The sequence below is a fragment of the Varanus komodoensis genome, unplaced genomic scaffold (assembly GCF_004798865.1).
Source record: "Varanus komodoensis strain SLA01 unplaced genomic scaffold, ASM479886v1 scaffold6_4, whole genome shotgun sequence".
Lineage (NCBI taxonomy): Eukaryota > Metazoa > Chordata > Lepidosauria > Squamata > Varanidae > Varanus > Varanus komodoensis.
The window spans coordinates 308042-322523 of record NW_025336347.1 but is presented as its reverse complement, the minus strand read 5'-3'; the positions used below and the strand labels follow the sequence as shown (position 1 = coordinate 322523).

General features: G+C 39.9%; 1 protein-coding gene across 3 annotated transcripts in view; it reads right to left on the bottom strand.

Annotated features, from left to right (window-relative positions):
* Positions 1–14482, bottom strand: part of SRGAP3 (SLIT-ROBO Rho GTPase activating protein 3) — a 238153-nt gene that overhangs the window by 38419 nt on the left and 185252 nt on the right. For all 3 annotated transcript variants that reach the window (XM_044451993.1, XM_044451995.1, XM_044451994.1), the window contains exons 10-12: positions 13921–14005; positions 8584–8611; positions 4853–4955 (exon numbers count right to left, since the gene is read on the bottom strand). In XM_044451993.1, the coding sequence (XP_044307928.1) occupies positions 4853–4955; positions 8584–8611; positions 13921–14005 (216 nt within the window). The remainder of the gene's footprint in view (positions 1–4852; positions 4956–8583; positions 8612–13920; positions 14006–14482) is intronic.

Below are 14482 nucleotides of genomic sequence, written 5' to 3'. Positions count from 1 at the left end.
CTCACCTGACACAGAGAAATAGAGCTGAATGCCATCAGCATATTGATGGCACCTAGCGCTTGATCTCTCGGTCACCTTGCCCATCAGCTTCATAGAGATGCTAGAAAGAATGATGGGATAGGACAGAACCTTGTCATTCCTGGACTTTCTTCCATGGCTGAACTTCTTCTACAAATGCACCCCTGCATAATAAATTTAACATACTTCAGGACACCAAATGGATTTACTATGGGGGATGCATAAGGAATAAACCTCAGTCATAGGAGTTCAAAGAAAAATATAAACATTTGGCGACATTTCTTTTAGAAATCAGAAAGGCCAATGCTTCTAGGGTTAACACTTTGGTTCCAATTGGACACTGAAATTTGCTGTTGCATGATTCACCATTCCTAGTTTAATTCAAGCAGCTCTCTATTCTGATAAATTTCCAGTGGAATTTAGTATCCATGGAACAATGTTGATTTTAATTAGTATTACAATATTAAATATAATTCAACTTTGAAAGAATAAATATTTCAAAAAAATGAAATAGCTTTGTTGGTCTGGACTGAATAATACAGGGTGGCACAGGGAAACATGAAATTTTCAATTGATATTCAATGCATGAATGAACACATTACAAAAACATTTTATGATGAAATGCATTGTACAGGATATGCGATTAATTATGGTAATCAATATTCATTCAATATTCATTTTATGTCTTGAAGATATCATCATGAAGGTGCTATCCATTTCTCCATACACATTCTGGGAGCCTGTTGTGGAAATTCTGTATTGCTTGACGTAGCAGGTCAAGAGGAATGCCAGCAATCCTCCTTTTTAGTTCAGCAATGGTTTCAGGACATGTATGGTATACTTGGCTTTTAAGATGTCCCCACAGAAAAAAAATCACAGACAGTGAAATCGGGGGATCTCGGAGGCCATGGAGTGTCACTGCTGAACACCACCTGGGGAGTTCTTTTTTAAGGCTGAACCAGTTTCTTCAAAACTATGCACCCATGTTGTAATCACATGAGCAGAAGGGGCACAATCATGGCATCCTAACTGGTAAGGATGCCAAAATTTCCTTTGTGCAGCACTCATACTATCACCATTCTTACAAAAGGCTTTTACAGTGAACACTCATTGGGCACCACTCCACTGCTCCATTATAACTAATGTCAAAAGGTTCTAAACGAGGTCGTGCTGGTTCCAAACAATTGCCAACACCCCAGGGTCACCAACTCCTAGTTCCAAAATGTCCCATTTCCCTGAGCCACCCTGTACGTATGAACAATATACTACCATACTGAAGCAGAGATTCTTGATAATGGCCTAATAAACAGCAGGGATCCCTAGGTGGTGCTAACATGGGATTTGAAGAAAGGAAGACACAAGAGAAAGTACAACTTGAGTTAAACTAGAAAAAAGGGCCAGGATTGGACTTTATGGTTAGGCAAAAGATGGACAAGGGCCTAAAAGTGGTTTGGAGGTCTGGGCACTCCAGACCCTGATGTCAAGGCAACCCAATGGGGACAGTGAAGGCCATGAAAGCATAAGGACGTGTGTGTGTTAAGTTCATCTACTGCTCTGAATTATGGATATATGGTTCTGATTGTATTAATTTTCACAGAAATTTCAGAGTTTATATACAATTTCTATGTGGCCTCCCATCTAGGCAGCTTAAAAAGGTCACACCTGCTTAACAGCACACTATCCCATGGCTTCAGGCCTCACTCTGGGATGGTCATTAGACCCTACAGTCTCTTTAGAACAAGCATGAACTGGGCATGTTCAGCTTTGATAAGAGAAGACTGAGGGGGGGGACAGGATATCACTCTGTAAGTACTCCAAAGGCTGTCATGAAGAGGAAGATCAAGAGCGTAGGTCATAGAATAACCATTTTGAGTTGCGACAACCCAGATTCAGGCTGGACATCAGGAAAAGCTTCCTCACTGTCAGAGCAATACAACAGTGGAACCAGCTGCCTTGAGAGGTGGTGAACGCTCCCACACTACAGACATTCAAGAAGAAACTGGACAGCCATCTGAGTGGGATGGCGTAAGATGGTGTCCTGCAAGAGAAGGGGGTTGGACCCAATGGCCTTCATGGCTCCTTCCAACTCTACTATTCTATGATTCTAAGCTCTTTAAAAGCATGTGTTGCATCTTTGTCAAGCCAAGTTAAACCTTTCTAGAAAAAAAAAACAGGTTAGTCAAGATCACTAGGGACATTCAAAAAGCAATTTGCTCTTTTACTAGAATAATAATGGGAAACTTAAATGTGTTTCTCCTTACACTGATCTATACTGCTTTAAAGAAAACATATTTTTTCTAAACTCATGGCTCAGCATCATTTTTAAAGATGTGCCTAAGGCATGTGGCTGAATGCTGGACAGAGATGGATTACAAAATAGTACCGATTCTTCTGTCCAATTATAGCTCTGTTTCCACAGTGTTGGTTATTTATTTATTAGATTCTATCATGCTTTTTTCTTAAAAAGAACTCTAAGTGGCTTACATAATTCTCCTTCTCCTGCTCTTATTCTTATCCCCATAACAGGTAGGTAGGTTGGGCTGAGTCTATGACTAGCCCAAAGTCACCCAGTTGGCTGCATGACTGAATGGGGACTAGAAACCAGGTTGCCTGATTCCCAGTGCTGTGCTACACTACAACACAATTGCTATAGCTGTTTCCTAATTAGCAGGGAGAGCAATGCAATCTGTTACAAAGCACATCATGTAGTACTGAGTTTTGTTCACATGAATATTTTATGGTCAAAAAATGCAAGGGGAGACCATTTCTCTGCCAGATGCTTGGTGTAACACACACACACCTTTGTTTAAAAGTTTCCAAGAATATTATTTTCAAATGCCATCTGGGGGTGGGGGATGTTGCAATGTTCTGATTATTTTTAAGGTCCTGGGTTAAGGGATGCTCATTTGTTCAGCACTGGCATCAGAAGCTCAACTGTAGCTCAGAGTATTTTATCAGCTTTAGCAGCTGTAGCCTTAACTAGATACAGCCACTTGGCTACAGTTGTCCATTGAGACTATTGTAGTATGGTGTACATGGGGCTGACTATAAAAGCAAGTGAAAAACTGCAACTGATAGAGAATGTTTGTTGTTATGTGCTGTTGAGTCATCTTTGACTTATAGCAACCACATGAATGAATGCTCTCCAAAATGTAAACTCCAGGCAGTGGTTTCCTTTGTAGATTCAATCCATTTTATAATTGGCTTTCCTTTTCTTCTTCCCTGCCTTCAACCTTTTCTAACACAATTAGCTTCTTCAATGAGTCTTGCCTCCTCAGTATGCCCAATATGACAGCTCAGTATTGCCATTTTTTGCCAGTTTTGTAAAAATTTCCCTGGAAGTTCTGGCTTGATTCGATCTAGGGCTCATTTGTTTATCTTTCACGCATTCTGGGGTATTCACAAAGCTCTCCACCAACATGTCTTGATTGCATCATTTTTCCTCCTGTCAGATTTCTTCATTATCCAGTTTTCACACCCAATGATAGTGAGGTACAGAATAGGTATGCAAAATTATTGTGATAGTGAATATTTTGACCATATTACACCTATGTTTTACCAAGTCTATTTCTTCCAGTCTATTTCCGGGCCAGAAAATTTGAACTTTTGGCTTTAACTTTTACAGTCCCAAGTGGCCCGGGACCAAGTTACCTGAAAGATTAGCTTCTTCCATATGCAACTACCTGAACCTTCAAGTCTTCCTCTAAGTGCTCCTGTCAAAGGAACTGACACAGGTAACTACTAAGGAGATAGCCTTTTTGGTAGAGGCAGAGGAATTATCAAACAGCCTTTCCAGAGAGGTTGACTGTGCACTACTTCTTGGTCTTCTGAGCACCAGGTCAAAACCTTTCAGATCACTCAGGTTTCTTAACCAAGTTATATTTTATGGCCAATTTCTCCATTTTAAATTAATATTTTAGTTGTGGTGTTAGTTTTTAATTATTTTATATTGGATTTATCTTCCTTTTTTGTATTATTTTATATGCTACAGTACTTGTGCTATTGGGGGAGGGGACGGGCAATCCTAGGTAAGCTTAGGTAGGGGAAAAAAAGGCTTAGAACTGCCAGCCTGCTCTCCCCACATGCTAGATGTTAGAGGCCCTTTTTCTGTCTAAACTTGCACAGGATTGTGCCTTGAGTTATCTTACTAAAATCCATTAATTTCAGAAAATGGGGAAGGGTAAAGAACAAAAGAGAGAAAATGGGTCATTTTCTATCCACCCATACTCTTTAGCTTCTTTCCTCTAAATCATTCAAGATTTCACTATCCACAGAATAAATAAAGGCCACTCATTTTGGTTCTGTTAAAAGACTCATCCTTTCTTAAATTACAAAAAGCCGTATCAATCTGAGCACCATAATCTTCCAAGTGTTTTTGTGTTTTTGCTTTTATCTACCGCAAATCTCTTTCCACAAGAAACAGATATGCTGTTTTTAAATTTCAAGATGTTCATATGAACAGTAGCTTATAAAAACATGGTAGTTTTGCCTGTAGTTGTAAGCTATTACAATTAGCACGCTGACAGGCACAAAGACTGTTGTGTCTTTAGTATTTCACAAGGGTTGTTACTATTATCTCATCCTTTCCAGTTGGCTCACAGAGGAGTGAGTTACTCCACGTGTGGATATATCCACACAGTTTTGCAGCGAAGAGCAAAAGCCACCAACATAAATAGTCACTGAGGCAGACAGCGTACTAACCACTTTAATGGTGTGATGTGCAGTGCATGAAAGGCCAGGTTCAAGAAAAGGAAACAGGTCAGTGGTTAGAAGAGAAAAATGCTACCATTACATCCACAGTGTTCACAGACTCTCACTGTTAGACAGCAAGTACCTTAATGAATGTTTCCATATTGCCGTTAAAGAGTTTATGATTATAGACTGAGAGAGGCCTAGGTCTCCTCATTTTCTGTGGTTTAGGGGGAAGACATGGGGGCCTGAGAAAAATGGAACAAAAAAGATCAACAAAACGTCAATATGAATACAACGGCAGGGAAAAATTTCAAAGATCGCACACAGAAAGATCTAGTGGGTGAAAGGCCTCTGTGAGGCATAGTGCTTTGGCTTCAACCATAATATGAGACCACTACCGCTGTGATTTCTTCCTCAAATAGCTATCATTTAAAATATTGGCAATGTGAGGAATTTAGAACAAGGACTCACCTGTAAAATATAGTGTTTCCCAGTTTGGAGGAGGAGAATTTGGACATTGTTTCATTGCTCTAGAGGATTTTTTTAAAGTAATCAACTCTGAGCAGAATTAAAAATACTGTGTGATAGAATATATATTGAAACATTATATAAGCTAACAAGAAATGTTACAAGTCACAAAATGTTATGTACTTCTTGAGCAAAGTTCTAACTATTGTGCTTAGAGTCAATTCTTCTTCTTTTGCACTAATTCCATCTCCCACTCATCCACTGATTGTGGCTGTTATATACTGTTTTATTCAGATTTCATTGTACAAGCATTCTGAGAGCTCCATGCTAATGAATGGGATTTAAAGCCTAAATAAATAAATAGTTATTCCTGACAGATAACTCACTGCAAAGAACAGACTCACTGCATTCTCAGGGCCTTAATGGAATCTTTAGCCTGACCTGAACATTTATTAAAATTCATTTTCAGCCAGTCAGAATGGGTATTTTCTAAAATCTGTATGGCATTGACCAATATAACCTGTTAGTCTCATATACTTGGTTAGAAGAGGAGTTCCACATGTAAATGGAATTGTTCTCCAATGAATACTAATATCCACAACTATCACTTTCTTAATGTCTTTGGAATTTAATATACTGTACTGTAAGACAGTATGTACTCTAAAAAGAAAATTAGAGGTTCTTAGAATATTGGAAAAATAATTTGGCAGCTCTAGTGTCTTGTATATCAGAGTTCCACATCCTAACATTTATACATCCTCATAACATTACTGAAAACTGAGCTGAAAAGCAATTGGTGCATTTGTCAAGGTGTTCTAGAAGTAACAGGGAAAGATGCCATCCGCCACCTCTATCTTCTTCCTCCTCAGCTGAAAGGCTGCAGAGATTTAAATAAATCTACAGCCTGTGCCAGAAGGACCAGCTTCAATCCTGCAAGGCATTGTGCTATGCATATTAAAAGAAGCTGAAATGCTAGCAGAAGCTGCCTTTTGGCACACAAAAAGAATTCCATACTCTGCTCAGCCCCTTGAGCAGACTGAATTTCAGATGTTAAGAGCTCATTCTTTTATATAAACAAAAAAGCACTCTGTACAGAGACAGAACATGGTCTTGAAACTATCCTCATCCTGGTCATATAGCTAGAGTCTTTCATGCAACCATAGAGTCAAAGAGTCTTGTGGCACCTTAAAAACTAACACATTTATTTTGGCATGATGCATGATAAAGTGTACAGTGTTCGCAAAAGCTTAACCAGAACAAATGTGTTAATTTTTGAAGTACTTCAAGGCTCTCTGCTGTTTTCAATGCAACAGACCAACCTAAACAATCCTCTGCAAACTACTTCATGTCATACACAAATTACTTGCTATCACTGAATGTAAGCAGGCACTATCTGGGACAGAAACTCCCCATTTCTCCGTTCTGACGTTTTTAAGTTGCCCTATTGTTGGAGGCACAGTAACTGAAGTTCCTGTGAGTCTTGACCCTAACTAGCAATAACCGGAACAGTCTAATTTCCATGCCACTTTCCACACTACAATGGTACCAATCCAGACTTTCAGAATTGCAGCATGGGTCCAGTGCAGGTTTTGGGAAGGCAGAGAGGGGAGCAGTGATATGGTCAGGAAATAACAAGAGAACAGAAAAAATGGTGGCTGTGATATTCCTGAGAATTATCTAGAAGGGGATATTGCCTTTCACAGGCCAAATTAAGGGTCACCAAAAATGTGCAAGCTTTCAAGATCTCCAGTTCCCTTTATCAGGTAAGATCTTACAAAAAGTAGGCTGGGAGGGACAGGAAGGATGACTTTATGTTGAAGCCACAAAGAGTCTGCATGGTCAGAGACTTAAGGTAAAAACAAGGGGGAGGGGGTTGCAGACATTCAAATTAGGTCATCAGAATTCAAGGTCATACATGAAACCAATAAAAACAGACAATGATTGAGACCTCCTTTCTGTGAATTTATATAAAACCCAGCTGTCACTCAAAACTTTTCCATGCTTATGTGAAATACATAAAGCAGAAGCACAAATAAAAGAATGTAAAAAGTAGTGACTGTGTGGGATCACTACAGTGCATCAGCGTCACCAGCTTAAACAGGTTTGACTGCTGGTACATATTCTCTCTAGTAACCTTGAAAATTATAGCACTCTGAGAATGTCCTGGCAAACATTTCTCGCTCACAAAAGCACAATCCCCAGACTTCCTTGCTGGTGGTAACCATGACAATTAAGTCCACTGAAAACTGACTGAAGTTTGCAGTGCAGATGAGATGCAATAGGAAGTGATTACAGTAGCAGTAGCAGTAGCTGTGGGACACTTGAGAAGAGACGTAGTTGTGGTTATGGGATGGAACAATGGATTTCATGGACATTAATGGGAAAGAGAAGAGAGGCAACATGTAGGGGTGCACATTTTGGCTGTTTCAACTGATATTTTCTATTTTTTGGCACATGGTTCCTACATGAAAGAACTTTGGCCAGGCTTGTTTTTCAAAATTAACATACATTTGTATGTCACCGTGTTTCAAAAACACAATAAAGGAACCTCTTTGCTCTTAATATTTCCTCCTGTTTTCATCACACCCATTCAGGGTTTTTTTAATCAGCACTCTGTCACCACCATTACCTACTGCGGCTAAATGATTCCTTCAGTGGATCAGGTTTTGCTTCCAGTTTCTGTCAGCAGCTATCTTTTGTCAGTTTCCCAGATGCTACCGCTTTCTGAACTCACTCCTTTTCCCTCAAGAGCCCCTCAGTTTCCCCCTTCCATTTCCTTTCACTAACTATCTGCTGTTTACTTTTATTCCTGATGCATATTCCTTACCCTCTGTAGTATGGAGAAAGAAATAATGTAGGGGCTACTATAGACCGAAATGCATGAAGTGATTAAACCTAGATGGTATGGGGAGATTTAAAGCCACAATTCTGCCCTTGAATGAGGATTGACAAGGGAGGCACTACGCAGTCTGGCTAAGCGGGCTGGTCAGTGTCATAAACTGGCTGCAAATAGCTGAACAAACTCAGATACATCCTCTGAGACACTGCAATGCACCGTGCTGATGCAGCATTTCTCATGATTCTGAAGCTACTCGGCTAAAAATTACACTGCAGCAAAAACAAGGGCCTGTTTGTCATCTTTCTAATTAATCCGTTTAGGCAATGCAGATCAAAGTAGGCTGCTGATGCAGGGAACTGCCATTCATTGCCTCCATCCACAGCATGGGAGGGAGGCAAAATCTTTCAAAATCTTTATATGTTTCTAAGATAGATAGATAGATAGATAGATAGATAGATAGATAGATAGATAGATAGATACTGTTTGTAGCCAATGCATTTTAAAAACCCTTCTTGCATAAGTAATACCAACTAATCCCTGAAAGGAAAATGAAAGTTTCCACTTACCTGGTTGTCCCACATTCAGCTCTTTCACCTGGTGGAGGAAATCACATGTTAATTTCATTTTTGCTTACATTAAAGTCACATATAGTTTGCTAGCTTTTTCTTTAAATTAGGGGAGACTCTTCTAAAGATTGAATATGGGTTAACTGCATGGAGTGAGCAAGAAACTGAATGGACTTGAAAACACTGCACATTGTTGAGAAAAATGGCCTATATCTAGGATGTCCATCTTTATTGCTGAAAGATGTCTTGTAAATAAATAACAATAACAACCACCACCACCATCTGAGGTTGCCCTGAAGGCACATCTCAGTTCTCTATTCTAATCATTGCACAATAAACTCACAGATTATGGGAGCTTGGTTTTGCATAATCACTATCTTCAGCCCCAATATCATACTTTTTGTCCTTCCAACAGTAGAATTACAGGCACAGAGGACTACTTTACAGCACTAAAGGTTGCTAAAGGATAAGCATCATCGCAAAGAGATTCAAGATCCTTCTATAGCTGGTTGGTCACCCAAGAGCCTGTTGGGGATATTTTGGGGAATGGGAGCTTTTAGTTGTATCTCTGGCTTTATCTTTTTATTAGTAGGATCTTAAGCTCTTTTAAAGAAATGTTATCTGCCTCGAGCCTTCAGGGATGAAGTTCGTTAAGAGCTTAAATAAATTATTAAAGATCCAGGCAGCTGGCATAAATCAAGTAGCCCTACTGTCAAAGCAGCTGCAGTCAGTTTCCACCAGATGAAGATCTGTTGACAGAACTAGTCTCCTTACAAGCAAATCAGGATGAAACGCTTTCTTACTAAAGTGTTTATGATGTTAATGACAAAGAAGAATATGGCAGAAGTCAGTAATAAAATGCAGAAGCAAAAATAGAAAACCAACCATTAGAAAAATAGAGCTTAATGATGCAAAGTTGATTCTAAACAGAATACCCTTCCTCTCTCCCAGACCAAAAACAGTGAACTGCACCCTCATGGTGGATCGTGCTATTTAGGGGCCAATGTTCTGGCATTTTTAGCTGGTCTACCTCTTAACCTGATGCTGTATAATTAGCTCATCCCACCCAGGTCGGTTTGTTCCTCAGCTGCCAGGTTCTCAATGCCTCGCTGTGTTAGCTCTGGATATGCTGGTCCCGGCATTTCGGCTCTGAATTCCAGTCCTGCCCCTTCTGAATCAGAATCTGAGCCAACAACTTTGACAACTCTACTACAGGAGAAATAGGGCAAATACAAGATCTGTCCCTTAATGGCCTTTATTCCTAGCAGAGAAGATGAGAGGAGCTGGAATGACGAGATCAGGAAGAGTCCTGTTAAAGGCCGCCATTCTGAGAGAGCAAGCCAGGAACTAGTCCCTAACAAGGGCTTCTAACAGCAACAGTTAACAGTGGGAAAGGAAAGTGAATGATTTTGTAGCTCAGTTTTTCCTATGAGACAACTACCCATCTGTTTGTATCCAGGCGTTATTTCTTTCAATAGCCTCACTTCCTTTATATCTGCTGGATTTGATGCAAGTTGCAGGAATCTCACCAATATAATCGATCATTTTTAGAAGCATAAGTACACTCTGATAAACACATTCTTTTTGCAAATGTTTCTAAGCATGTGAATGTAAATGTAAAACATTTGCAAATATATTACAGGCTCAAGCTTATGTCCAGGAAGAAGATGGCCAAGAGTCTGCAAGTTGTACAGAAAAAGAACAAACTACCCCAGGAAGCATGTGCATATCTGGATATCTATCTGGACTTATACAGAGACAGAGCTACCACTGTCAAAGTCAAGAGAAACTAATCCAAGGCCTTGGTAGCATAGCCAGCTAACCATGGCACTACTGATGCAGTTCTAGATAAACAGAATTATTCTTATGCTTCTTATCAAATAATACAAGTGCTTGAAGCCTTAGCTGGAATATATCTGTCTTGATCATATCTTTGCTAAGAAGGAAAATGACTAATAAAGCATCAAATCACATCATGCTTTGCTTGCTAATGTTCTCTTTGTACTGCCACATCTCAGAGGCTTGATGTCTGAATTATGAAAACAGCCCAGATGGGTCAGGCTTCACCAGGCTTCACCTAACTTCTAGCTCCTCTTCCTGTTGATGTCAACAGCCTGAATTTGGGAACAGCTGCTCTTCGATCTGCCTGACAGTGTGCAGTGATTGATTATGCATAATAAGATCCGCACCAATGCTAATATGAAACACAGGCCTAACCGTACAAGGGCCTGAAAGAGAGAAAGTCATGGTTCTATTAAGCGGCATGTGCTTGAAAGATTATCAACTCTGCGGCACAGAGTGAAATTTCCAACACTGAACAGAAAGTATTAAAACATTCCCACAGTTCCTATATTTAAATCTTTGAAATTCAGTCCAGTTTAAAGAACAAACAGCATGTAACAAATGGCTGGCTCTCCTGATGACTCAGTCTTAAAACTATACAGACCTGGAGAGACAAATATCTGGGAGCCAAGCCAAAGAAAGCTAATTAAACTTCTATATGTTAATATCTATGTTACAAAGGCTGTGGTTTTAGAAGCAGATCAAGGGCAGTGGATTCTAAACTTCAGGAAGTACATTCTCACTTGAGTTTCTGACAGCAATATATAGCAATAAATCACCAGAAACTTCTGCAAATTGAGTATTGCTAAAATGAGAAATAGTCCATTGTTCCCAAGCACAACTTTAAAAAAATAATGGGTTCCAGTGAAGCTGAAGCTCCAATTTTTAATCAGGACAAGAGATAAACCATGCTTTTATGCTTAATTTCAGTTAAAACAACACTGTTCCTGAAATGTTTTGAACAGTTTGTTTGCTCAAGTAGAAGCAACTATCTATCATGGGTAGCTATAGAAAAGTTTGGAGAAGGAATGGTGGGGAAACAGCCCAGAAAGGCATTTTAGAAAATAAGAAATTTCCTATGGGATAACATTTGTAGCCCAGAGTCCATTTCAATAGTATCAGTCAACTTAGTTCAACTAAGTATTGGTTAACTTAAAAGCACTATAGCCAAACCAGAATCTAGCAACTCTAACAAGAGAACAATCCCAATAGAAGACTGGGAAGGAAAAAAAAAAAACCTTTAACCTTATGAAGGTTATTTGTTACAGAGCATTAAAATGCCCCAGAAAAGTTGGTGAAAACACATCAGAGACTGCTAGTTCCTGGCCGTGGTCAGCAGAGAAAAAAGGAAGGTGCAATAACATATTGATTTATAGGCCCAGATCAGGAGTCCCACTGGGCAACAAGATAGTACATGTTGTCTTTGCCTGTCTGTGTTCACCTTGAAATAGGTCAATATTTCTCAAATTCTGCTACCAGGAAGGGAGAAGAATGCCTCTTACACAGGAAACTGTACCAGCCCAGAGCTCTCCTGACAGGTGCAGTCAATTAAAGCCAGTTGAGTTGCTAGAGGATGTACTGAATGGTTGCAAGCATAAAGCCAGTAGCCAACCTAAGCCTTCCTCATTCCTCTCAGCAAGTGGGACACAGGTTGCTGCTGTCTTCAGGTTTCACGTCACTGTCCAGTACTGGCCATTCCCGTAGGGCAGGTTTAGACAACTTGTAGTCTTTCAGATGTATAACCAGCTCCCATCATCCCTCAGCTTTGGCTATCCTAGTTAGCACTGGCAGGCCAAAACATCTGGAAGGCCACAACTTGCCCAATCCTTCCTCTGAGAAAGTGACATGCAGGATTCTAATGGAAGAAAGGAACGGGGCATGTCTCCAGAAACATGTTTCCACAAGGCATTGTGATGCATCCTTGGGACAACCCTGAGTAATATGCAGAATACTCAGGTCATATAGAGAAGTATTGAACAAATACAGACAGAGCAGTGGTACTCTAGGGCATGCTTATCATATAATTCGGAGTGTATAGCAGAAAGGCAACTTCCAGCCCACTTTCTAGTCTTTGGAAAATTTATCACCCCCTGCATCCTGCCTATCTTGAGCCCCCTTTCCTCCTCAAGCCTGACCCCAGGCGAGTGGAATTCCCATGCAATCTCACAGTTGGGACATGGCTGACATGGGAAGGAACAACCTGACTTCTCTGGGATGTACTGGAGCTGACTTCTGCAAGCCATGATTTTCTCCATGTATAGAAAAGCATGAAGCTAGAAAGCTCTTTTTGCATGGAAAACATTTTACTGGAAAAGTGGGTGGGGCAGATGACATGATGGAAGGGTTTCAAGGTGGGATGCTAAATGAGGGCACAACCACCTGACATAATCCAGCCCATCAGCTTGATCCAGGGTCAGTCCAGTTCCTGAACCAAAAGTGGTTCCTTTCCCTTGGCCTACAGAATTGCCTTTGTACTGGGGAAGTCTGCAGGTGATAAACTGCAGAGGTTTTTTACAGGAATAGATGTTTGTTGACTGTGTTGCCTTCCAACAGAGCTCTCTCTCCATAAGCTTTTCTAGCAATTGTGTTAAGAATAAGTACGCAAAACAAAAAAGGCCATATAGTCTAGTAGCAAGTTCCAAGAAACATTAATGCTGCAAATAAAGCCATTAACCATAAATCCTCAGAAATGAAAGGCCTGGGGGCTTGTGTTTTAATTCCACTGATCAACTTAACAGCCTTCAAGTACAGTGTCAGAAATCACACATTTTTGCTAGTTTTCAATTTCACTGCACATCATCATCATCATCATCATCATCATCATACAAAATACTCAAGCAATTCACACTTTACATTTACTAAAGTTCATTTTTAAAGCCATTCAGTTTTGCTGTAAAGTCTCTCTCCAGAGTAATTCAACACTTATCGGTTCAGATATCATTTGATATATCGGTATATCATTTCTCCTGCTGCTGCTACTCTTGGCTTTTGGTTTCAAAAACAAGAACTTAAAAGCTTCTGGATGGGGTCAGGAAAAGTTTCTGTACACTCATCGTTTGTCTGATTTGCAAATACTAAAATTCTTTACAAAGATCCTTTATTTGCCAAATGAAACGGATAATTGTTAACAAGAACACAGCGTCCATGTTACAAAAGAGCATATCCACGGGGTCCAATGTTTTCATTTTTCTTAGTCACTAAACAAAGAGCAGCCACTTACATTTCCTTGACAGGCATGGCTGGAATAATGGGGTTCATCCCAAACGCTTGCAATGCCTGCCTTATGCCTTGAGGAACAGAATCCACCCAGCGGGGCATTCTGATGCCACTCTTGGTCAAAAATAAAAGGGAACAGACAAAGATTTTCTGCCTGTCTTCTGTTTACTGCAACAGATGAGATTTCAGAAGTCTGAGATCTTGTTAAAAATTTCTGTTGTGATAAGTAATATAGTTTTTGTTTGTTTGTTTGCTTGTTTAGACACATCTGTGACTTACCTTCTCCTAGAGTCTGCTTCAATAAGTCATGTTTAGCCTGCAGCTTGGTAATAAGATTACTGCCATTCAAATACTCTTTAAATTTCTGAAGGGAAAAATACACACACATAAACAAGTTGGGCAAAGATTCTTGGTAAATCAAAGTTTGAGGTATACATATTCGTCTCCCATGATGCTGTTTGGACTACCTATGCCAAATAAATGACATTTTGTAAGCTTTAATGAACACACAAAATTGGACCAAGAATGTCTTTTTCATTAGGGCTTTTACTTTTTCCACAATTTAAGTATCAGTCCTGTTGATCTTATTAGTCCAGAAACCTTTGTATTGAGCCATGTGTTTGAGGTCAGGGCCTTGGATCACAAGGAACTCAAAGACAACAGTTCAAAGAAAGCTTTCTTTTGTCCTGCTTCTGGGAATGGCCTCAATAAGGAAAGAAGCTTCCCCGCCTCACTACAGAAAGAGCTCTACTTTTGTGCAAACAGTGATAAAGCAGTGGAGAATTCTCACTGCATGAGGTCTGCTGGCTTGGCTGATCAGAAGCTTCTGCTGCTTTGGTGG